The sequence below is a fragment of the Myotis brandtii genome, unplaced genomic scaffold, assembly GCF_000412655.1.
Source record: "Myotis brandtii unplaced genomic scaffold, ASM41265v1 scaffold115, whole genome shotgun sequence".
Lineage (NCBI taxonomy): Eukaryota > Metazoa > Chordata > Mammalia > Chiroptera > Vespertilionidae > Myotis > Myotis brandtii.
This window is the reverse complement of record NW_005353967.1, coordinates 7,398,843-7,424,864: the sequence shown is the minus strand read 5'-3', so window position 1 is coordinate 7,424,864 and position 26,022 is coordinate 7,398,843. Positions and strand designations below refer to the sequence as shown.

The window sequence follows — 26,022 nt, the reverse complement described above, 5'->3', positions numbered from 1 at the left end:
GGGGTGGCGCCGCAACCTCCCCATCGACCCTGCCTTGAGTGTGACAGGGGGTGGTGCCCCAACCCCCCAATCGGCCCTACCCTGAGCGTGACTGAGGGTGGCATTGCAACCTCCCGATCCGCCTTGCTCTGTGCATGACAGGGGGCGGCGCCCCAACTCCCCAATCGGCCCTGCTCTGAGCCTGATCAGGGGCTGCACCTAGGGATTGGGCGTGCCCTCTGCCACCCGGGAGCAGGCCTAAGCCAGCGGGTCGTTATCTGCCGAGGGGTCCCAGACTGCGAGAGGGCCCAGGCCGGGCTGGGGGCCCCCCCCCCCCCGAGTGCACAAATTTTTGTGCACCGGGCCTCTAGTTTTTATATAAAAGACTAGAGGCCTAGTGCATGAAATTTGTGCACAGGTAGGGTCCCTAGGCCTGGCCAGCGATCAGGGCCGATTGGGGCCTTCTGGCTGCTGGCCAGGGCCTCCCTTTCCTAGATGCCAACTGCGCCACCCCGGGGCTCCCTTCATTCTGCGCCATCCCCTTGTGGTCAGCACACGTCATAGCGAGTGATTGAATTCCTGGTCTCCCTGTCGAACTGGGGACAATTTGCATATTAGACTTTTATATAGAGAGATAATAAGATGATAATTATTTACCTTTGGGGCAAAGGAGAACTCAATGAATTCAAAATTGGGATAAAGTATATAGAGTCTTATCTCTGTGTATATGATTACATACATATATGCATATATACATATGTGTGGACACATATGTGCATATACATGTATATGAATGTAATTTTTATTTTAAATCACGTTAAGTGTATTGCCCATTCAGAAGAATATGTTTTTAAGTCCCAATGTTTGTTTTTCTATTTCTTATCATTTTTTCTCATAGTAAGACTTCATGTTGAAGACAGACTCTACAGTCCTGAATTAGGCCTCTGCCACTTACTAGCTGTGTGACTTTGGGCAAGTTACTTAATCTCTGAACCTCAGTTTTCTCCTACATAGAATGTAATCTAAAAAAAGTTGTTGTTTTAGTGGATTTAGAGTTTTCAGTATTGCAAGGTAAAAAGGTTCTGCAGATCTGTTACCCAACAATATGAATATACTTAACATTACTGAACTGTACACTTAAAAATAGTACATTTCACCTTAGCTGGTTTGGCTCAGTGGATAGAGCGTCGGCCTGGGGACTGAAGAGTCCTGGGTTCGATTCTGGGGGGTGAAGGGAGGGGAGGGAGTTGAGTACAACCTTAGTCTCTCAGTGATTCTGCTCCAGGCAGTAGAAGAGCTATGCTGCCCACTCCCTGTTGGACCAGCCTCTCTGAAGTTTCACTTTCACTCATCCCATTCTTTCATTCTTCTTTGGATTTTCCCAGCAGCTAAAAAAAGTGACATGAGGAGTAGAGATGACATCATCTACATTTTTTGTACAATTAATTAGTAATTAAGTAATGTTTAAGAACTCTTTACGAAGTTGTTTTTAATGCCTTAATTAACTATGATTTGTTTGTTTTACTGTGTATTTTACTTGAGGTTTTTACTGTAAAACATGCTATTTCGAAGACAAAATTTAAGAAATAGAGAGGGATAAGGAGAGTGGTGATGGTTGCAGGAGGTGAAAGTCGGTGTAATTGCAGTGCGCATTTGTAGGTCAGTGGAGCATAAGCCCAGAGGGAAAGACGGGGAAAGGGGGCTGTGGGGCCAGGAGGGGGAGGGCAGCTTCTCCGGCTGCCTGGGAGCCCAGGGGACTGGGCTTTGCTGAGCCACCATCACAGATGGCATTTCAGCGAATGGTTGTTGTATTTTCAGTCACATAAGTGTATTGCCCATTTTGAAGATGCACATTTATGTACCTTTTTACCTCAGTGTGACTCATCCCCTTTCTCCCTCAAATATGATTGCCCTTCAAGGGGTCTGAAAAGGAAGATGAGTCCGGCTGCAGGGCATGTTGAATTACCGTAGAGATAGCTGGGTGCGTATGTGTGTATCTGTGTCTGTGTGTGCATCTCTGTGTGTCTGTGTGCATTTCTGTGTGTGTATATCTGCACATGCGTGCATACACACAGACAAAGCCCTGCACTGGCAGATATTACATGGTCACCTCCTGCCTAACATATGAGCTGTTTAAATTGCTATATTTTCATGATACTTCACCAGAATAGGGATTAAATCCTATTAACACTATGTATACCTAAGCAGTAATATTTTAAAGATATAATTGCTCTCTGTTACCAGATGAACTAGCCCCTAAGGGGAAAAATAATATAAAAATAGTCCCTTGTGCACCTTAAACAGGCAGATGTGCCTCAGAAGCTGTGGGTTCCCCATCCTCATGAAGGGAAGGGCTCAAGTGATGAATCCTTTGTCTAGAACTTTCCTTTGCCATGCAGGATACTTGGAATAGATTTCTAGAGGTTGTTTCTTTCTTTGAGGGAATGAGCTGTTATGAATGAATCTTTATTCCTTAAAAGGCTAAATGATGCTCAGACTCCACTGTGTAGGCACTGACTTAAGCTAATATGGTTATAAACATGTTTGGGTTGTTTTTGTTGGACATTTATAACTGCCAGGGAAGTCTGAGATGATGACAGTCAACTACCTCCTCACAATCTCGCCACCTGGTTAGCAGGAAAGCAAGTCTCCGATTAAATTCTATTTTATTTGAGGACATTTATTAACTAAATATTTATTATCAAAGAATCATGAAATAAATAAATAAATGAATAAATAAATAAATAAATAATATCATCAGTTTGTCTCCTTTTGGTGCCTGGCCACCACTTACAAGTTTTACTTAAGGCAAAAAAATAAAAATTGCAGAGTTAATATTTGTCATCATTAGACAAAAGTTTTCAGTGTTCACAGCTGGACACTGGGTAGTTCCCAAGGGGTGGTTCTTGAGTCGTTCCGTCTCTGAGTTTATTCCTCCCTTGGAAATCATACACCCCCAGCACTAGCTACGACTCCTGCGGAGGTTGCAAGGCTAATCAGCCTCCTTGTCCTCCAGCTGCTCTTTGGACATTCCATTGACTGTCTCGTCACTTTATGTTTGTTAGCAGACTTCTCTTGCCTACAAAACTACCACCTCCAGACTTCTCCATTTCTGTTAGTGCAGGCATCATTCTGCCACCTAAGCTTGAAGTTTACAGTCATTTTTGAGCACAGCCACCTCCTCAACTCCCAATTCCAGTCACTATGTTGTCTCAGTTCTTCCCTCGAATTTGTTCCTTTTCTTTCATCTCCTGCACTCGAAGCCGGAGCCACAGTTCCCCATGTTAACAGCCTGCCTCTCCTCTGTTTCTTCTCCAGTCAACTCTTCTACCTGGTGCCAAGCCAACCTTCCTAAAACCACCTGGATTAGCTCACACACCTGTTTGAAGACTTTCCATGAGACTTCATTTCATTGTGGAAACTGTTCAAACTTCTTTGCATATTTAACAAGTCACAACAAACCTTCACTGCTTTGATTCTTCTTTCACTATGCAAACCTCCATGCCTGTTGGACTTTTTAGTCGCAGTCCCTCAAATATGTCACTTGCATGAGGCATTCCTTGTTAGGTTTTTTTTTTCCTCCATGATGTTCTTGCTTTCATCCTTCAGAGTTTTTTGTTAGTAGTTCACAGGTCTGAACTTTATAATAAAAAATAAACAAATAAACTCGTTTTAAATATAGGTGTTGCCACTACCACTTCTGATTATAGTGTGGCCTCGGGCTGTTATATAGCATCTCTGAGCCTCAGTTTCCACATCAACACATTGGGAAAAATGCCTACAACATATTGATCATTTTTAATCTTAGTTCTTCTTTTCTACACTTTTCTCTCCAGGGTAGCCTTTTGTGCCCCCACCTGTCACAGATTTCTCTCTCCTCTGAGGCCGTAGCACTGATTTCTACTATCAGGCCTTTGGAAAATCCTCATTTGCTTCTTTGAGGTACCTCTTGTATTTTTATCATTGTATCCTGGAACCATACATTGTAGTCTATACTAGCCTGTGCTATGGCCTTGGTTAGGATGCTTTAGTTTTGTGTAGTCATAGTACCCAGGGAACAAATCTCTCACTTATTCTCACAGCATACTATACAGTGGCCATAATCCCTGTTCTATAGAAGGGGTCAGTGAGAGCCAGAAGGCTTATGTGAGTTACTTAAATGAGTTACCTAAAGTCACTCAGGGAGCCAGTGGCCAAAGGCAGACCCGAATTCTAAGCCCAGAGCTGTCTCCTCCCTCCCAGGCCCATAACCGTAGGGGCAGAACTTGTTTTATGTTGTTGTATTTCAGTATTTAATTTTGCAACCCTTATAAGTCCCAGCCCTGTGAATGACTGTAATTGAGAAGGTATTCTATACATATTTTTGAATGAGCAGATAAAGTGAGTACTAGAGACATTATTAATATCACAAACTTATTTCAGGAGAGATTGAGGGTCAGGTCTCTATATATTTGGGTGAGGCTACCATGTGCTCAGCTTCTCTGCCAGGTTCCCTGTGTCTCTGAGGATAAACAGCACAAGGTCTTCATTCTAACACAGAATCATGAGGTTAAGGGAAGCATTCAAAGCCATCAGCGGAGAGGAACTAGAATTCCCATTGTAGGTTCTCTAAAGTGGCTTTGTGTGGCTCCGGACACTGTGAACCCCACCATTGTATCCATAGCGTTTTAGCCTTTGGCTAAGCTCAAGTAGAATGTTTGTTCTCTGGGCTTTAAACAACTGAGTGTTCTCCATCCAAGGACAACAGGTTTAGACTGTGTGTGCATTACAATGTATTAAGCTCTGGTGACAGCAAAAAGTTTAAACAAGAGATTTACTTGAATTCTCTTGGATGCCATTTTTCTATTGACATTGCTCGGATAACATGTCATTGGATATCATTCTGTGTGATGCTAGGCATTCCGTCTGACTCTGAGCCTGCACACCAGTGAGTATCCCTAAAACAGGGGCCAGGGACATTTTCTTTCTCACAAAGAGGATGGGCACTGCACTCGTGCCTCCCTGGCTCACATTCCAGGGGCAGGGTGGAGGTTGGCTCAGGAGAATCAATGTAGAGCACAATATACGTGCAATGACCACCAGAGAAAGAAACAGATTGTACTTACCTGGGTTGAACATGAAGAAGAGTGGCAGACAGAAGTTTTTCATGATATACAACAAATTCTCAACTACGTGAGTCTCAGAGTCGGGTCAATTAAAGAAAAGATAAAAGGTGGAAGATATGAGGCCAAATAATGGAAGAGGAGGAAGCAGAATTGAGGCAGAGGGTGGGATGAGAAACAAGGACAAAGAGAGGAAGAGGAAAGAGAAAGAACGAAAGGCCACGTCAGCGGCTCCTACGTTCTGAGGTGAGGTAGCTGGTCGTAGGTCAGTGCTTTAGTCACACATCCTGTTTTTCACTTTGGGCATCAGAGTGCATTTCGCTGCCCTTTGAAGTTTCCATACGCTCCACAATGATTCTGTAGCGCTCATTCTTTACTGGGAAATTGCTTATCTGCTCTTATTCTCAATCTCCGAGGTCTATTTTTATGGGGCTTTATTTTCGCACAAAGCCCAGCATATTTTGAAATAGGTAGAATAATGCCCTTGGCCTGGGCTCTTCCCATTTTAATTTTAAATGTGGGCCACTTTAACAATTCCAAAATGTAGAGGAGTGGCTTCCTCCTACAATAATTGAAATATAGCTTTTAAAAATATTCATTGTCACTATTTTGTTGTGTGTAGTCATTGGAAATGTTCACCAGAGCTGTGTTTTCATTGGGGTTTGACAATGGAATAAACTATTGCCACCTGGAAGGCCAGGGTTTCTCCTCTGGAGAATAGAGTTACCCCCAGCCTCTTCAGTTCTCCTGAGATGCCATGAAGCCCTGTGTGCCCCTCACAAGGTGTGGCCTAAAGTAGATAGAAATGAGTCAGTTCCTCCCAGCCAATCCCCCTCCCAGGGCACTCCCACCCAGTGAAAAACAAAACAAAAGCATAAAGAACTCTTCCTGCCTTTTAATTCCCATTGATCACACTGAATGGAATAATCATATTAGCTCAAAGGCTGCAGCTCTGAGGCCCCTGCTCTTAGATGAACATAACTTTGGTTCTGGGTGAAATTTTACCTGGATCTGATTCTGTTCCCACAAGGATACTGACCACAAACGCCTGTTACGCAGAATCCCGACTGCCCTTCATTTTCAGCCACTGACTATGAAGACTTCCTGGGATCTAGAACACTCATGGGACTAAGGCAGGGATTTCAATTTTAACCTGGAATAAAATAATGCTTATACCCACTCAGATCACATTTTCCACTTCCATCAGGCGTAGATGAAATACTTGTATAAAGCTCAAAATGTAGTGACTAATTAAATACACTGTATGAGTTCAGGGAAGCCAAGAAAATGACAATAATTCCAAGTACATAATACTGTTTTCAGCAGACAAAGCCCAGAGAATCTTGAATCTTAGCACTGAAAGGACCATAGACGTCATTTCGCCTAATCTCTCAGCCAGCAGAGACTGCCTCGATCACAGATCTGATAGCTTCTTCCTGGGAGCACAGAGTGACCTAACCGGTGTTGCCTTTCAAGGCCTTGACGTGTCAGGAGTGGCTCTGGCCATTCGGAAGCTGGGCTTGATAAGGAGCTGTTTGCCTGCCCCTCTGCGCTGCCCACCCCTTGTTCTTCATTCTGAGTAAGAGATTCCTGACCATTTCCCCCTAGAAATGGCCTTCACATTTGGAACAAGTGGCGTGTCCTCTCTAAGCCTATGCTTCCTCAGGTTCCACTTCCTGGTTTTGGAACCCTTTCTCTTGTGAAAGATTTCTAGACACATCAGCACCCATGTTCCTATGAAAACTGTGGTTACCCACATCAGACAAACTCTGACCAAGCCCGGGGAACAGTGAACTGATTGTCTCCTATGAGACAGTATTTTCACAGTTGAGGTCAAGGGGGTCTAAAAAGATAGTGGGTTTAGTGGGTTTACTAGTATTTGGGATTTTGTTTTGTTCCTTTTTTTCATTTTCATTTTTTTTTTTTTTTACAAAACCCACATCATATAATAAGCTTAAGATAAATGAACACTCTAAATCTTTTTCACTTATTCCTATATAATACAATGTTTAAAAAAGAATCCTTACCCTAAATTTTGCCAGATCTATGACAACAAATGAGGTTACGTTAACTTTAAGTTTCACTAGCTTTGGCCCACATTTGCTGAAGTGGCTCTCTTAGAAAATCCACCCACCTATTCCTGGGAGTTCCCCTGGGTGTCTCGAGCAAGACCCCATTCACTGGAGCCACTGCTCAGCAGGTCCCCAAGGCTCAGCAGGTTCTGTTGCTACCCAGGGGGTCAGGCAGACACCACAAGGCTGTGCTTCTACTTTGCAGCTACTCCACTGACATTAACCTTTCTCCCTCTGTTTCTGATGCCGTACAGAATTATATGTGACATCTCCTTGCTTACAGCTCTCTACACTTCTCAGAACGCAAAGATTCTTCTCTGGAATGCATTCAAGTAGCAGCCACCATGTCCCATTAAGGACTGCTCTCCATTCTGAGAGCAGAGGCTTTGTTACTGGGCCCAGCTCCTTCCATTGTAGAAGGAGTTCTCTGAAGAAACCACTAACTCCTCCTCCCCGCTGCAAATACACTTTGATTAGGTCCTCTTGAAAGAAACGATGAACCATTAACATTTTTTACCAAATCATTAAACTTTCTTCAAAGCCATCATTTTAAACTCTTCCATAATATCCATCCTATTGATATAAAATACAGAACATTTTGCTATTGCTGAGAATACTGGCTTATATAAGTAGTTAATTGTTTTTAGCAAATATTTTACTTTACCTTATTCCTATAATACTCTTAACCCATTGTCTAGCATGTGTAGATAATTTCATATCTTAATTATGTCACTCAATTTATTCACAGTATTCCCAGCTTTGGGCTTTAGATATGCATTTTTAAAATGAATCTTTAACTCTTTAAACATCACACCAAATTTTAGTTGCTTATAAACCCCGCTTTTATATTTCAGCCTATGGATCTTCCGTAGCCCTTATAATGCGGTCTTTGTATAAAAGACAGACACATACTTAAGGAGTGAATTAGAATATCACTTATAATTTCAAATGTCACTGAATATCAATGTCAGCTGCTAACTGGTATATTTACTTGTGATCATTCAAACCCTCCTCATTAAGAAGAAATTATATAAAATTAATTATAGAATTGAAACAATCTTTAGGTATGGTCTAGTAGTTCAATGGCCTAATTTTAACCATGCATCCATCCACCTATCTCTTCCTCAACAAGTCATCTATCATCCTTCTTTGATTTTCTAGGGACAATATAAATATGGGTGATAAAAATGTAAGCCCCAGTCTCTATCCTAGTGATATGGGTGATAGAAGAGTAAATAAAAGCAATAGAAGATGCTATTCCTACTCTTTGGTAGGAGAAAGAATGATTCCCAAAGCAAGTAGCACTTAAGCCACACCTTCAAAAAGAACAAAGAATTCATCCAGTGATTCTGTGGGTGGGGTAACAGACTTGAAAGGACATGGCATGTTGAGTAGTAAATTTCTGTAGCTACAGAATGAGAGTATGCAACACCCTCCCTGGTACCCTGAGGGGATGTTGCAAAGATGTGAGTCTGGTAGTAAAATTTTTGGCATAAGGAGCATAAAAAATATAAGAAATATGCATATTATCTACAATCGAAATATATATACCAAGGTTATCCAAGTAGAGAAATGACATGTTTTAGACAGATATTTTTTACTAGAGGCCCAATGCATGACATTTGTGCAAGGGGCTCGGCCCTCACAGCCCCTCCTGCCTCAGCCAGCCCTCGCAGCCCCGGCTTCCTCTGGAAGGTCGTCTGGTTATTCTGCTGTTCGGTCTAATTAGAATATTGGCTCTTTATTATATAGGGTAACATTATGCAGGATGGCCTATAAACTGGAGGCAAGAGATAAGGCTTTTCTTTGTCAGTGTGACAGACTATTTTATTAATAAAGCACATACCTTATACTCGGATCCATGCAAGATGAAACAGGTTCATATCAATTTGCCCAAGGTTCGGGGAAAATGCTAAGCTTTTTGTTATTGCTTTTGTTTCTTTAACTGTGAGATGCAGGAGACAGGCCCTCTTTTTTATCTTGATGAAAACTTTAAATAAGTAGAAATAGAAAAAATTGAAAAAGCCTATCAGGGACCTTCTCTACTTAGGTTTTATCTGCCTTTGGGAAGATGACTGATCCAAAGCTATGAAACTCAATATCTCACCAATCCCGCATTTCATTTGGTTGGACAATATGTCAGGAGAATGCCCCAGGCATACTTTGCCCATAACAGACCAGTTGTGAGTCATAGTCTGAACATGAGGAAATGTTCATTTACTTTTTCATAGTGAGAGCAATGAGACTTTTTTTTTTTTTTTTACAACCAGAGTACTATCCTGGCCTAGATGCCTTTTGAAAGGGTATTTTCTGCCACAGGCAGGGAGCAGAATGTCAAAATGCAATTCCAAGAGCTCCATCATCATTCAGAATGCCCGAGGAAATGGAGGTTTCCCAGCTGCCTGCAACCCACGTGTTTCATATGATGTGGATCAGCACTGCTGATTAGCTGCTTCAGGATTCATTCATGGCTTTGGAAACCCTTGTTAACCCACAGAGGGAGGAGAAGAGCTGGAAGCAATTGGACTGCAGCCTGGTTTTATTATAATTCAATTCAATAACCACCTTATCTTTCCAAATCCCAGTTCAGAATCTGTTGAAAATTATAGTTGATTTAAGTTGTTCTCAGCGACACATCCTGAGAGAAGAAGGAGGTTGCAGCTGAGGGTTTCTCGAAGCCACAGAAACATGGAGTGCTGCAGAAGAGAGCTGGTGATCAATGGTACTTTCTGGACCCACATATGCCCTTTTCCAGAGGCTAGAAAATAGCTGCCAGGATGAGGGAGAGAGAAACCAGCTGATGTGAAAAGGCTCATGTTGAATGCCCAGGACTCTGCATTTTCGATCGCCTGCCAAAATAAACACTGCCAGCACCCACCTTCACCCACTACCATTTTCACTGCACAGAGCTGGCACTCAACAAACCCATAATTCTCCTTAATACAATTCTCATGACATAACCTGACCAAACACATGAAACCTAATCAAGTAAACAACCGTTGTCATTGGCAACAAATGCTGGAGTTGCATCACAAGTAAACCACATTCTTTACTCTGCAGAGCAGAATGTGAGAATATAAGCTGCAAAAACTTGGCACTACCCTCTCTTAAATACATGATATCATTAAAAAAAATAATAGGAAATTCCATATCAACATTCTAAAAAGAAAGCACATTCAGAATTTAGTTGTGTTGACATCTTTTCCATAATTCTTATTCCACACTGTTTTGCCTGAAGGTGGCTCTTAAAACAGCTACCTGTCTGTCTACTAAGCAAAACCAACAGCAACACATCCTCATCCTCATCTTAAATAAGACCAAGAAAGTGAAAGGACATTTCAGTAGCTCACCATCCTTGGCTGAAATATAACATCAGATTCCCTTTGGGGTCCTGAGGTCAGTGATCCAGTCCTAATTATCTTTGTAGCATCTGTAATAATAAAAGTATAATATGCAAATCAACTGAATGACTGAACAGCAGAACGTCCGTCCGGACGACCTTCTAGATCAGTGGTCCTCAACCTTCCTAATGCCACGACCCTTTAATACAGTTCCTCATGTTGTGGTGACCCCCAACCATGAAATTATTTTCATTGCTACTTCATAACTGTAATTTTGCTACTGTTATGAATCCTAATGTAAATATCTGATATGCAGGATGTATTTTCATTGTTACAAATTGAATATAATTAAAGCATAGTGATTAATCACAAAAACAATATGTAATTATATATGTGTTTTCTGATGGTCTTAGGCAACCCCTGTGAAAGGGTTGTTTGACCCCCAAAGGGGTCGCAACCCACAGGTTGAGAACCACTGTTCTAGATGAAGCTGGGGCTATGAGGGCCGAGGTCTGCTGCCACCGCCCTCTGCGGGGTGATCAATGGAGTGGGGGGAGGGGGCTCCATGATCAATCGCCCCGCACAAGGTGGCAGCAGCCGGGACTGCAAGGGCTGAGGCAGCTGGGGCTGCGAAGACCTACTCTTGCACGAATTTCATGCATCGGGCCTCTCATTTGCACATAATACAGACTGGGAGCATAGGACTGTGCTTCCACAAATGCTGCTTTTGATTCTGTTAGTGTTTTCTGTTGATTCTGTTAGATCTTTGCAGCAATTGAATTAGCCATACATCTGAATTACTGTTGACATTTTAATTTTACATTTATCCAAATTGATTTCAATGTTTTATAAATCTGATCTGTTCTTCCACCATGTGAATATGATTTATTTGCTTTAAAAATATTTATTATTTTTAAAATATTTACTTTGATTCTGATTCAGTTGTGGGTTGGGATTCTGACTTCTGTTCTAACATCCCTCCTGGAAAATTATTATAATTAATCAGAGTTTGGAAAATACTAATCCACCACTTTAGCCATCCCTTCAACTCTGGGTTACATTCAGATTTGATAAACATGAAGCATATATCTTAAAGTCTGTTTCTTAAAATGCTTATAACTCTGCATCTGGTAGCAGTGACTGCTCTTCAGGATGACATGATTCTCTTAGTCCACATCTTTTGGGAACAATTGTCTTTTCATGAACCCATCCATGTGGTTCATTTTGCTCCATTGTACCTACAAGTATGCTCTAAAAGATCTTTTCAAAGTTCTTCATGAAAATCAGATACAGTATGACACAAGTATTTATTTCTCTGACCTGTTAACACAGTCACCTGTTCTGGAAAGAAAATCATATACATTTTAAATAATCTATTTGACTTCTGCAAGTTACTACCTGCATCATAGGAGGGTCATGATTCATTGCTTAAATATTTTTTTCATGATTTTGCCAGACATTAGTAAGGAAGTTACCAGGCTCTAATTTGGGGAAACTCTCTTCTGTTCTGTCTTTGGAACATAAGGCTCTAAAACACGTCTGCAAATTTCCAGTACCTCTGCCCCTCTCTGTGATTTTGAAATCTTTCCCAAGGAGGTGACCCTCACCTTTGAAGAATGGGTAGGAGGGCATTGTGCTGAATACCCAGAATGGCAGAAAAGCATGAAGTGTATGTGCTCTTGCAGAGCATATGTACTTGGCCTCACTTGTATTGATTTTACATAAAACCATTCCTAATGACTTCTTTCTCTCCATTCAGATACTACCACAATTTAACTCATACTTTAAGTGTTAGGTGATCCATCTTAAGAATAGTTAATTTTATTAATTAAGGGGACCTCTGTAGTCATCTATTCCATCCCCGTCATTTTCGGATAAGAAAACTGAGACCTATAGAGTAGAGGACTTGCCTCAAGCCCTAGGACATGTAGTGGTAGTCAGGACTAGGTCAAGGGCTCTCTCAATCACACTAAACTATGTGTTTAAGGATACTGCACTGACATTACTGTCAGACCAGAATCCAGATGATGAGGTGATGTATTGTAGAATTGTATACCTGAAACCTGTAGAATTTTATTAACCAATGTCACCCAATAAATTCAACAATAAACAAAAAGTATTTAACTGCATTAAGATAATTGAAAACACAACACACACACACACACACACACACACACACACACACACACACACACTTCAGTCCTTATCTAGACCATTAATTTTGTCCAAGGAAAGAATTCTACAAAATAATAGGAGTCCTGGTCAGTCATTGAAAAACTGTACACCAACATGTAAAATAAGGACTAGGCAAGAAGGTAAAATTCTCAGCACAATCTATCTATTATAGAAAAAGCAATTTAAAACATATTTTACTGAGTAGTGCCAGAACATTACTGAAAAAGTAAGTTAATGCTTTTTCCTTTGAAAAAGCCCTCTATAATGTGTAGATGTTGTCATATTAGAGACACTCCTGGGAAATGCTTGGTCAACTAAAATGGTTAAAAAGCTAAAAATTGAACATTGATGTGCTTAATTTCTCCCACACTAAAAAATAGGAGATATTTTGGAAAGGCGAAAAAAGTCTTTGACAGCGAGTACAGGGAAATTGATGGCAACATAGGACTGTTTGAGGAAAAAAATATGGAAATTCAAACACTGTTGGTAGGAGTGTAAATTGAATCAGTCGCTTTGAAGAACAATATGGCAGTTTTTATTAAAATGAAAATACTTGTATCTTTTAACAATCCTACTTCTAGATACTATTATAAAAACAATTCTTGAAATGTGTACACAAAGAAGAGTTTGCAAGGCTATGCTTTGGATGTAACAGTGAATTGCTGGATACCTGATGCCCATCAATAGAAAAATGGCTAATTGAACTGAGAAATAGCCATACTATGGAATACTAGGCATTGGCCAAGAATAACAATGGAAATCTTTGTTGAATGAAAAAAGCAAGTTGTCAAATGATCAAGCATGATACTATGTTTTATAAAAAAAACTCAGGAAACATTAATATATGTTTCTACAAGCACATAATTACTCATGAAATCACATGGAGGTCTAGAATTTTCCTGTCCCGTATGGTAGCCACTAGCCACGGAATGCTATTTAAATTTAAGTTAGTAAAAATAATAAAAATAAAATTTTCCTCAATTACATTAACCTTGTTTGGCTAGTGGCTACTGTAAGGGATAGCAGAGGTTAGCAAAGATAAACACAGCTGATAACAGGGTTCCCTGTGAGGAGGGTCAAGTTTTGGGATGGTGGTCTATAGATACTTTAGATTTCTGGATGACTTTTAAAAATTTTACAGTGAGAATGGATTTAATATTATCCAGATAATTTAAAAAATAATATATTTATAAGATTAAAGCATACCTAAAAATAGGATTTCTAAAACATTTCAAACTTTTAGTGGGTATATCAGAGCAAATTGATTTGGATACACTGTTCTTTCAGGCTGTTAACAATCTAAAAGCACACGAAAAGGCTAAACCAACTGTACAAATCATTTGCTCCAGTCTCATCTGGAAGGTCATCCAGAAGGACGTCCGGAAGGACGTCTGGTCTAATTAGCATATTGAGCTTTTATTATTATAGATGGGCTGGTAGGCAGAGATAAAAAAATAAGTATGTTTATTTGAAAAGATGTATTTAACCTTTGTAACCAATTCAATAATTACTGGATGGCTTTATACAATGCTTATATAATTACAGAATATAAATGGTGGTTATTAGACTAGCTGGATGTATATTTTTATATTAGTGTAATAGTTATCTGTATTTATTTTATTAGGGCTGAAAATTAATGATTTTAGGAAAACCACAGATTGGTGTATACAGTTCAGCAATCATTTGAGCACTTCCAGGTCAGCATCACTTCATGGAAAACATGAGAAAGAAAATCATATACCTGCTTGTACAGTTATGCAGACTTACTATGGGACTATAAACTATTGGTTTATCATTGTAGCTGACAATTCATTTTCTAAAGTTTAATATATTTAATTTCTCATAAGCAGGTGCATCAGGTTGATGGAAGCACAATTACTTGATTAATATTTTAGATAAAAGATAGGTCAATAGCATGGTGGTAAATCTTGATGGTGAGTGTTTTTGATAATGCTTCCTACACAGTAGGCTAGACTGAAAGTCCTAGCTACCTATGACCTTGTGTCTACAAATACACAAATATCAGCATCCTCGTTATATCTAAAGAACCTAGCGTGTAGTGTTTGTCCAATTAAATGCTTTTAGATTGCCCTAGCTGGTTTGGCTCAGTGGATGGAGCGTCGGCCTGCAGACTAAAAGGTCCCAGGTTCGATTCCGGTCAAGGGCATGTACCTTGGTTGCGGGCACATCCCCACTAGGGGGTGTGCAGGAGGCAGCTGATCGATGTTTCTCTCTCATCGCTGTTTCTGACTCTCTATCCCTCTCCCTTCCTCTCTGTAAAAAATCAATAAAATATATTTAAAAAAATAAATGCTTTTAGATTAATTAAATTATATCCCAGAAACAGTTTTAAATAAGGTTTGCCTTTTAATTTTAAGTAATGATATGAAAATAGGCAAAGAATTTCATGACACTTGAAAAAGAGTTTGTGTTTCAACTTAAATGAGATCCTTTTTCCCCTCATCTTAAATTTGCATTAGCAAATTAAAAGACTAAGAGACCCTGGTGTAAGGAGACCTTTTGAATTGTATTTGACCCAGCCAAGTATTTTTTCAAATAAAAAATGCATTTTTTTTTCTTCCTGTAACACATTGAAAGTGGGTACTCTTTGGTGGGCACTCATTGTGAAATGTGAGTACAGAGATTTCTGTTATTGCCTAAAAGGTAAGTTAAGCTCTGAAGTTGTAGAAAATCTGATTAAGAGTGCTTATACCTATCTTGGTAGTTTTACTATTTTAGAAGTAAAACAGTGCTTTGATTCCAAATATTAAATTAACTTAGACATTGCTCTCCCACTCTGTCTCCAAGCCATGACTCAGATGTCAGAATGATTTTTTTTAACCTAGTTAGAAAAGGATTTTCATAACTTTTAGGGCCATAAAAAACATTAGTAAGGCACCTACTTAGTGCAGCATCCTCTGATTTTCCATTTTCAATTTCTTAAACATTGAATATACATTTTCCATTTCTCTTTCTAAAGCATCATCTGTGGAACATATCACTACATGTAACTAGAAGAGACCATGTTGCCTCAGGATGCATTTGATAATGGTTTTTCTCAAATAGCAACTTAAACTTGCAAAGACAGCATATATTTTCCTTTTTCAAGTTATAAAATTCTAATTAAATTGAAGGACTTTCTACGGTAAAACTGAGTTCCAGAGAAGTTGAATGAACTTGTTCAAGGTGACCTAGCTAGTTAATTACAGCATTGGCAGTCAAACTCCGCTTTCTGTAAAGCCTTTTGTAAAGCATTCCACATAAACGACTACGTCTCAGAAGGTTCCTTACAGTTAGGTCTGAAAAGTGTTATCCCTAAAAGTATGATGCCTTTGAGGAGTCATTGTCTAAATATATTAAACTTTAGAAAATAAATTACCAGCTACAATTATAACCCTGTGAATTATGGACAGTCTCAGTGAAATGTACTATTTGTCTCATAAAACCATTCCAAAACCCAGAACGACTGAAACAGATGTTGTGTGTCAGCATCAGAGGGAGGCTTTCCCGTTATGTTGTGCTAATTTGAGAAAGACTCTAAAAGTCCTTTCTTGGGCTGGTGGCGGATGAATACAGAAGCTGAAAGAGAGATGAGAAATAAGTTCCTTAGTGTTCAGTTTTGAGTAGTACACTTTAATGGCCCATCAAAACCCATTGTCTTTATTGAAGTTTGGCTAATATTTAGAGAAGGCATTCTAGTGTCTCATTTTAGCAAAGTTATCAAGAGGAGTTCTGTTCTAGTATTGGAGCATTTTTAAGTGGATGTATCAGAATGAAAGGAAAGATCCTGATGTAAATTGTATTGAATTTTTTTCTCAGAAATAAAATAAGCTGTTTTAATATTTGTTATAGGTTGTATACTATAAAATGTTAACCTTTCTTTTAAATGAGATGTTGACTATGTCAATGGAGATATCCCTAACATTTAGTTTTAATCTACAAAAAGCTCCATTTAAATAAATTTAATCTTGAAAAAAATATTAATTTTTGTATTAAAACAAATTGAATTTAGGAGAACACACTGTGCTCAAAGCGTAGCTCTAATATAAACCAAGACAGATTTTTTTTTTTGTTCAATAAATCTTAGCTACTTTTATCACATTATCAGACTTTTGATGATTAATTAGGTGAATCATACTTAATTAGGTGAAATGGATAATTGATTATGTTAAAAAAAAATGTCCAATCTATTTTTGACTTGCATGCTCAAATATAGTCCATGAACAAATCCTTCTAATTCTTGTATGATAAGCCTCTCTCCTTCTATTTCTACATCTATACTAATAAAAAGGTAATATGCTAATTAGACTGGACATCTTCCAGATGACCTTCTGGACATCCTTCCGTTCAAAGCCATGGTGGCGGGGCCAAGACAGAGGCAGTTAGGGGCGATCAGGCCTGCAGGGGAGAGCAGTTGGGGGGATCAGGCCAGTAGGGGAGAGCAGTTAGGGGGATCAGGCAGGCAGGGGCAGGCAGGCAGGTGAGCAGTTAGGGGCATTAGGCAGGCAGGCAGAGTGGTTAGGGGCGATCAGGCAGGCAGGCAGGTGAACGGTTAGGAGCCAGCAGTCCTGGATTGCAAGAGGGATGCCCGACTGCCGGTTCAGGCCCAATTGGGCCTAAACCGGCAGTCGGACATCCTCCTTGTGGTCCTGGATTGAAGAGGGTGCAGGCCAGGCTGAGGGATGCCTCCCGCACCCCTGTGCACGAAATTCATGCACCAGGCCTCTAATAAAATTATATTGAAATGAAATTATTGAAATAAACAGTCTTCAGAATCTTCCACTTCAAAATTTTAGCACATATTGCCACTAAGTTAATCTTCTTTAAACCTCTCTATATATTATTTATTATTTACCTTTATCACAGGCAAATTTTAATGATTTTTCCCATGGGATTTCAATACTCTTACCTTCCCAAGAACCTACCTCTCCAAAATGGATTATTTTTTCCACATGTACCTTCTTTCAAGGACTAATTCAAGTCCTACTTCTTCTTGAATTATTTTACATTGAAATATACATATATATATATATATATATCCTCTAAACCCTTGAGGCATCTATTGTTTCTGTTGTTACTTATATATTTATCATTTATTTTCTTTGTTGGAAGGTTAAATACATCTTTTCAAATAAACATACTTATTTTTTTTATCTCTGCCAACCAGCCCATCTATAATAATAAAAGCTTAATATGCTAATTAGACCAGATGTCCTTCCAGACGTCCTTCTGGACGACCTTCCAGATGAAGCCAGGGCTGCAAGGGAAGCCCAGCTCCTGGGTGCCTGCCGGCGGCTGGAGGGGAGCCTGGGTCCTGGGTGCCAGAGGGAAGCTGGTGTCAGCAGCTGGGAGAAGGAAGGCCTACTCTTGCATGAATTTCATGCATCGGGCCTCTAGTTACCTAATAAATGTTCAATAATGATTATGATTTGAAAAGCCTTGTTCTACAATGTTCAAGTGTGCTTTTAGATATAATGATGATATAATTTATCATCAGAATTTATTATGATATAAATTTTAAATAAAAATATTTACAACAAAAGTTTAAATAAAATAATGTTATTTTGCAAAATGAAAACTACCACGAAGTTTCATTAAAACTCCTTCAGATTAAAGGAGTACAGGCATATAGATGAAAAAGAACTCAGGAATTCCGCCCCAAGCTGCCCTTATTTGAAGACCATGCCTTTGTAAGAATTTCATGACTTGGCAGGCTTCACAGGTTGTCACAGTGTGTGGCAGGTGGAGCCAAGGACCGATTTTAATGTTAACTAGACCATGAGCTCAGGGTAATCAGATTTCTATCATTTTCCATATAAATATCTATCATCAATTTTCAATAGTGGATAGGCTATCTTTTGGGGATGGTTTGGTAGAGAGTTGAAGTAAAAGGCTTTGGCACTTCATAGACAATCGAATCTCAGTTTGCAATGTTGAACTATATGTCTTTGGGAAAGCTATTTAACTTTCTAAAGCCCCCATCAGCAAAATAGTGGTATGAAATAACACTTTAAGAGTTATTGCAATAATTAAATGAAATAAAATGGAGAAATGCCTGGCACTAAGGGTAAATTTTTGTAGGTTCCTTGTATCAACTAGTAGCAGGTTTCACTTAATTGAGTGTTTACTCTGTACCAGGCACTCTTCTAAACACTTTACAGAATGAATGTTAACACATATAAGCTTTGCAGTATCCTTATACAAGAGATATTATTATTTTATTTTATTTTATTTTATGCTTATCATTCTATTTAAGAGATTAAGAACTGAGCCATAGACAAGTAAAGTAATGCAGCTAGTATGTATCATAGCTGGAGTTCAAAACAAGCTTTTGGGTTCCAAACACACCATTCTTACCTATCAGACAACATAACTTGTACCACTATTACATCATTTCTATGGGCCATGTCCGATGGGCAATTTAAAAAGCAGCCTTATTTTAACACACTATTTACCACACTGTTTAAAACAGAGTTGGAAGAAGCAGCAAATACATTCCATGGGCAAATATAAATCATTTTAATTGATCAGTTTTTTTTAATTAGCTGCACCATTGCTCCCTTTCAATTGTGGGGAATCCAGCCTTGCTTATTCCCACCTAGACAAGGGCATACTTTTCAATCCTTGTACCAGAAACTATGCAAATCTTATTTATTATTTGTTTTGCTGCCTATGAATAATTAAATATATGTTTTCAAAGATTCTGAGTCATCTAAAAATGCAAATTGTGAAAATCCATAAAAAGCTATGTAGGAAAACATTTATGAAGTTATAAAATGTTATCTGCTGTTCTAGATGTGGGTGACGTTATCAAAACATTTCACCCACTTTTACATTTCCACTTGTTTAAACCTAAGGTCTTATTTGGCTGTCACTTACAATGCTGTGTTTTTCAGAAAAGTTTCTGGCAGCTAATTTTAAAGAGATTTTGTTTTAATAAAAGGCAAGATGTGTACATAGTGCTTTTGTTGGAAGAGTTCCTCTGACCCTCTGCATTATTATAAAGAAAATTGTCAATTTATTCAAACCTCACCCACCTTTGGTTATGTTCAGAACTTTACAATGCATGCCTCCTAAAGCAGTGATTTCAAAGCCAGAAACACTGGGGGGTGTTTCAATTATTTCAAGGAGGTGGCAAAGAATTCTCAAATCAAAAGTAATTTTATTTTCAAAAAGCAGCATGCATGCCATATATCACTTGTGAGATTCAGGCAGAGAATTGCAGAGATAAGGAAATTAAACAAATAATGATAGGTTACCGGACCCTGTAAAGAGGCAGCCAGTTCTGCTCTATAATGGAATCCTTAACATTTCCAAAGCAATGGGAGATTTGCACAGAGCCTTTGTTCAGTTTGGGTCTGTGTTTAACCACAACCCTCAATGAGTTTTTAATGGAATATTGTTATATCTTCTGCTTTAGCTTAGCTGTGACTGCCAACAAGTGGCTACTTGGGCTATACTTTATCATGTTAATTGTTCTGTGCTTTATCTACCTTGCTAGATTATAAACTCAGAGAGGACAGGGACAGCATCAAGCTATTCTTTAAATAGCCCACAGCAGCCTGGCCTGTGTGGCTCAGTGGTTGAGCATTAACCCATAAACCTAGAGGTCTCCGGGTTCCATTCCAGGTCAGGACACATGCCCGGTTTTCAGGCTTGATCCTCAGTGGGGAGCATGTGGGTGGCAGCCGATTGATCGATGTTATGAATGTTCTCTCTATCGATGTTTCTATCTTTCTATTCCTCTCCCTTTCTTTCTCTCTGAAAAATAAATAAAAACATATTAAAAACATGTTAAATATCCTAGAGTGCTCAATATAGTGCCTCGCACAAAATAAATGCCCATAAATGTTTGTTGAATGGAACTAAGTCCTCAGAAAATGTGAAAATTTTCTAATTTTTAAATGCCACGTCAGTATACTGCCTACTGTTTGTTTTCCTTACTTTATCCTGTTATTTGAATTTTTATTTCACAACCCTAAACAAGTTGTATACATACTGATTCCTGAGTTTTTTTATTTTGAAACAGAATTTGCTTACTTCTTCATTTGCACATTCTAGTTTCTCATTCTGGTGTGCATTTCCCCCTTCAGACTGTTCTCCACGTCACCATTCCTTCATCCATTATGCACAGCATGTTCATTGCATTTTTCTGCACCTGGTAATGTCACTTTCTTAGTTGTTCTGGTGTCTTTTCCTGAGCATTGCCCAGCCCTTTCCATTAAGTCATTACATTACGAGCTCCTTGGGGGAAAGCATTACAGTCCTGGTTTGCACATCTCCTGATGCAGTTGACAGTCCCTCCATCTACTCTAAATAAGTTGGCTACTGTTTAAAGGAATATATATATTCTTTAAATTTAAGGGGCCTTGCCACTTAGTGTTGCACAGTGATGAAACCTTTTGTACTGGTGAAAATTCTTCACAGACAATAGTGTGGTGAAGGCCTAGAAGGGGGTAGGGTGGGAGATGGAGGGGGTCAATGGGAAAAATAAAATAGGGGACATCTGTAATACTTTCAAGAATAAAGATGAAAAAAAAAGAATAACACGTCATGATTTTTTAAAATCTGAGTATTTACATAGCAGATTTTCTGATTACTAGTAAGTCATAGCACATGTGTCTCATTAAATCATTGCAGGTACATCAAGCGGTAACTGTGCTTCAGAACCTCAGAGTGTCCTTTTCTGTAACATTTTAAAGGCAAGTAATTAAAACTTAAGGTAGAGCAACTAGGGAGGGAGATAGGAGAGTTTTTTAGGACTGACCTAATAGTAATCATAGAACCCTCCAAAATAACTGAATCCGACTACTCCAGTCTTCATTTTATCTGGATACATTTTTAAACTCCTTCTTAATTTGTGGTTTTTTTAAATGAAATTATTCATAGGTTCTGAGAAATATTATTTTATTTAATCCTGAACTGTCTGTACATCACTAGGCTCTCTGTTCAAAGGTTTGGGTTGCCTTCCAATCCAGTAGTAATGTTTGCACTTCTAGTGTATAATATAATTGACAATATCAGATTCAACAGGCTGTATCACTTAATTACTTCAATTGTTGTGGCATTAACATTTTTTTCCAGTAGCAAACTAAATAGGCAAAAAAATAATAATTTATTCTCTTTTATTTTAAACCACCTCCGAATCAGTTTCTTTGAGCTATGTTGATCGCAAATGAAAATGTTAGGTTAAATGACAGCTGAGAAAATAACAATGAAAAGCTAGATTAATTTTATTCTTTTATAGTTGAATACATAAAATTGTACATACGATGAGAAATAATTGAAACTTTAAAATCATTTTTAACTCCTCTTATGAAAACAGTCTGTCCCCCTGGGGGGCCATTAGTTTAAATGCAAAGAGATAACAAATACCATTTGTGGGTGTCAATAGTGTCCTCTCATGCTATGCAAGGGCCACGATTAGCAAGTTTGTACACCACCACAGCGACCTGTAATGTTTTTCATGTGTAGTATTTTTTAAAACTTTTTGTTTGATTTCTAACAAGGTAGAAAGAGGGGGATATCACGAGTCCATTTTATTCTCTTGAGATGTCTTAAAGGCCTATCAGACTGAGTTTAGCATCAGGGAAAACATTTCTCCTCGTCTAGCCAGTGCTTGCTCATTCTCCCCTTATAAAAACCAAAGGGCTGGCAATTTTCTTTTAGGAACGTGGACTGAAGGGAGATAAATACCCCTGCTGGAGAGGAAGGTCAAGTTCAAAGTTTTTCTTTCCTTTGGATTCAGGAATCAGCAAATGGAAAGACCAGCCAAACAACTGAGCAGCAGGCATCTGATGGTTAAGCCCTCCCCCAGGACTTTTTATGTACATAAGCAGAAGTCGCTGGAGCAGCTGCGGCGCATTAGTTCCAATAGTTTAGCAGGCTGCTGCGTGGCGCGGACAAAGCCCAGCCAGCGCGCGGCTCCCTCCATGTTCCTTTGCTGCGGGAGCTGCGCACGGTCTCAGCAGGGATCGCGGGGGAGGGGTGACGTTTACTAGGCTTCTGCGGAGGAGTGCACTCCCCCTCTGCACCCAGCCCCATCGCCACCGAGACACTGAGGCAGGCCACCGAATGCACCAACAGCAGCTGGATCCGACCTGCTTCCCTGGACATTTCCCCTGACTCCGAGCGAAGCGATCACTGGAAAGAGGCCAGGGAACCACGTTGCCCTGGATTGTTGCCAACTGTACAAAGTTGCCCGGGAAAAATGGCTCAGCAGGCGGCAAGCCCGGACACCTTAGCCGTGCCCGAAGTGGATAATCCGCATTGTGCAAACCCCTGGCTGAATGAGGATCTGGTGAAATCCTTGCGCGAAAACCTGTTGCAGAACGAGAAGTCCAAGACAGCGAGGAAATCGGTTTCTCCCAAGCTCTCTCCGGTGATTTCTCCCAGGAATTCCCCCAGGCTCCTGCGCAGGATGCTTCTCAATAGCAACATCCCCAAACAGCGGCGTTTCACGGTGGCACATACGTGGTAAGGTTTGCACAGATTGTTGGAAATGGTGGCCGTTCCCCCCATGACTCGTGCTCCTCCCGCCGTCCACTTGAGGGTGGGGAGGGAGCACCATTATCTTCCCTCACCTGTGATTTACCATAAGTAATACACCTTAACAATCAGTCCCGCAGATGTCCATTCAGGGCGGGAAGCCTGGAGATGGGTCATAGGAGAGGTTGAGGTGGGTGGTTCTCAAAGTTCAATTCCTATTGCAAGTTCCTACAAGAACATTGGATTCCAGATGTCAATAAGAATGCAGTTTTACTCCCATGCTGATGTGCTGGCGTTTCTTTGATTTCTTAAGCCACTGTGTCTGCCAGGTTCTACCACAGGCTAGGAAATAAAGGACCAGAAAGGACAGGAGGAAAATTGTAATTTGTTCTCTTTTCTGCATGATCCCCCTTTGAACAGAGATGTGTGTGTGTGTGTGTGTGTAATGGTGTGTTCCTGTACAACCCCTCCTCACTACTGGCTTTAACATGTCTGTAATCTCAACTCTGCCTTTCAAAAGGAGAGAAGAAAGGATTTAGGGATTCTGTGCAGAAAGTTGCAGCCTGGCACTTGGTATTCTTTGAATTTGGATTCTTTGAATATTGTGTCAATATTTTAATTTTCTTTCTGAATATTTCTATCTTTTTTATAATGGGTGCATTTGTTTTAGGCATGTGCTTCCATAAATTATTCTAGATGACTCTTGGGATTTTCATGCTCTTGTCTAAACAAATATTAAGATAAACCATTTTGTGAACTTATAATGGTGTTTCTGTCCCAGAATAAGCAATTCCAGGCTATAATGAGGAGTGGGGGGGGAGCTTTGTGCTGAACACAGTTAATTGTAGGTAGTAGTAGGTTCTGTGTGCTGCCTCCACTAGTGGTAACATGAATATTAAGTAGGATAAAAGCAAGCAAAATAAAAAGAAATAATGAGCATGTTAGTTGACAAACTGATTGAATGATTTTTATAGTTTTTCTATAGAAAATCAAAGGGTATGCCAGGAGTGGAAAGCTAAAGAAAACAGAAATAAGATTTCTAGGAAAGAAGTAGCAATTAGGGAGACTCAAAATCTACACTAACAACATGGCCATTAATCTCATAGATGAAAATAGATGACAAAGGATTGCATTAATGTCATAGATGAAAATAGATGACAAAGGAAATAAAAGGCATGTCCTGGCCAAAGAAATGTCTGACCTCATGATTTTAATTTTCAGTAGCTAGATCTCTGATTGGGAAAGTATTCTTATTCCCAAGATTTTAACTCAGTGGCATTTCTAAGTTAGATATAATGCTCATAAGAGGGGTAAGACAAACACTGGATTTTTCAGGCTTAAAGAAATTGTGGGAAAATGATGACTTTTCTTAGAGGAAGAAATTGTTGAAAATTTGTCAGAAATAAGCAGTGAATGAAAGGCATAAACACTGAGAAATGCTTTGAGGAAGAGGAATGGCTTGAAACCAGGCATCAGGTGCCAGAGCAGGGAAGCTGGCTAGAGTTCATACAGTCAGGCCCAGAATTTTGGAATCCAGTGTCCCTTTCGGTTGAGATGCTTTTTTATTTTATTTTTTTAAAAATTAGAGTTCCTAAATTGTACCCATTCAACAATGGTACAACTCAACTGCTTGATTTCTATCTGAGTGAAGCAACCTAGAGTTCAACTGGAGGTTATCTGAACTATTTGGACATGTTGAGATGTAATGAAGGCAGGAAATCTCATGAAAACAGGCTTTCTTCTGAAATTTCTGGCACTTCCTTTTCTGGTGCTGTTTGGAGAGACTCCAAGAGCACAATTTCTGCCGATATTTCATTTTGGTATGTCAGGTCTCAGCCAGATCGGGGAGGCATCAAAAGAGCAATGGAAATAAAAAAATAAAAATCATGATATTAATTCTCGGTACCTCAAGAGGAAAACAACAGTCCTCGTGGAATAAACATATTCAGCGAGGGAGTTGAAAACAGTACCTCATATTTTTCACATTGATTCAATGAGTTCCAAGATTTTTATACTATCTTTTGACAAATATCTCATCTGTGCTTTCATAAGCACTATACATAATTTAAAAAACTACTCCAAATTGTTCTGAGATATATATATGTACACATATATAATATATATATGTAATATATATATGAATATATAATATATATATATGTATATATATTTTACTGCTGTTACTACCACCACACTCAAATCTTCTGCTCCTTTTCAATTGGTGACCAGCCATTTAAATACTCCCCTGGTGTTTTTTTGCCTTAGAATGTTGGTTTTTACACCCGATTTCTCTACCATTTGATATGTATATATTCAATACCTACTAAGTTTAAAATGTTTCATTTGTACTTACAGGTCACAAAATTGAACAAGAGCTATTTTTTTTGTTTCAAATAATTTACACTCTAGTTGACAAAAAGAAATCATTGAAAGGCATCTATTTTAGTTAAGGTAATCATGTTGCTCTACAACATACTCCCCAAATCTCAGTGCATTGACACTGTAAATGGTTATTTACAAAATAACCTGCTGCTTCTCAAGGGGAGGTAGCATGTCTTGGGGTGCTTCAGGGACATGGGATTTCACCATCTTGTGGTTCCAGTATTTGTAACACATGATTTTCAAGGTGATTAGGCTCATCTGAATCAAGGAAAAGACCATGGAAGATGGCATGTGTATTGATGAGGCAGGTCAGAAGTATACACATCACATACCAGTATTCCCTGGCTAGAACTAGTTCTTTGGCCACATCTAACTGCAAAGGAGGCTGGGAAACCTATCTTGTCTGCTCCCAGGAATAAGGCAAAACAGATCTGATGAACAGATAGCCCATCTCAGTCACTGTATATTAAAGGCTACCAGATT

The 26,022-nt window shown here is 39.3% G+C and overlaps 1 protein-coding gene across 2 annotated transcripts in view; it reads left to right on the top strand.

Annotated features, from left to right (window-relative positions):
- PDE4D (phosphodiesterase 4D, cAMP-specific) overlaps positions 1-26,022 on the top strand; it is a 1,047,082-nt gene that overhangs the window by 338,463 nt on the left and 682,597 nt on the right. Inside the window, exon 1 of one of the 2 annotated variants that reach the window (XM_005857916.2) lies at positions 22,528-23,145. The exons of the other annotated variant lie outside the window; for it this stretch is intronic. Within the exon in view, the coding sequence (XP_005857978.1) occupies positions 22,880-23,145 (266 nt within the window). The 5' untranslated portion in view covers positions 22,528-22,879. Of the gene's footprint in view, positions 1-22,527; positions 23,146-26,022 lie in introns of those variants that run through there. 2 annotated transcript variants of the gene reach the window in all.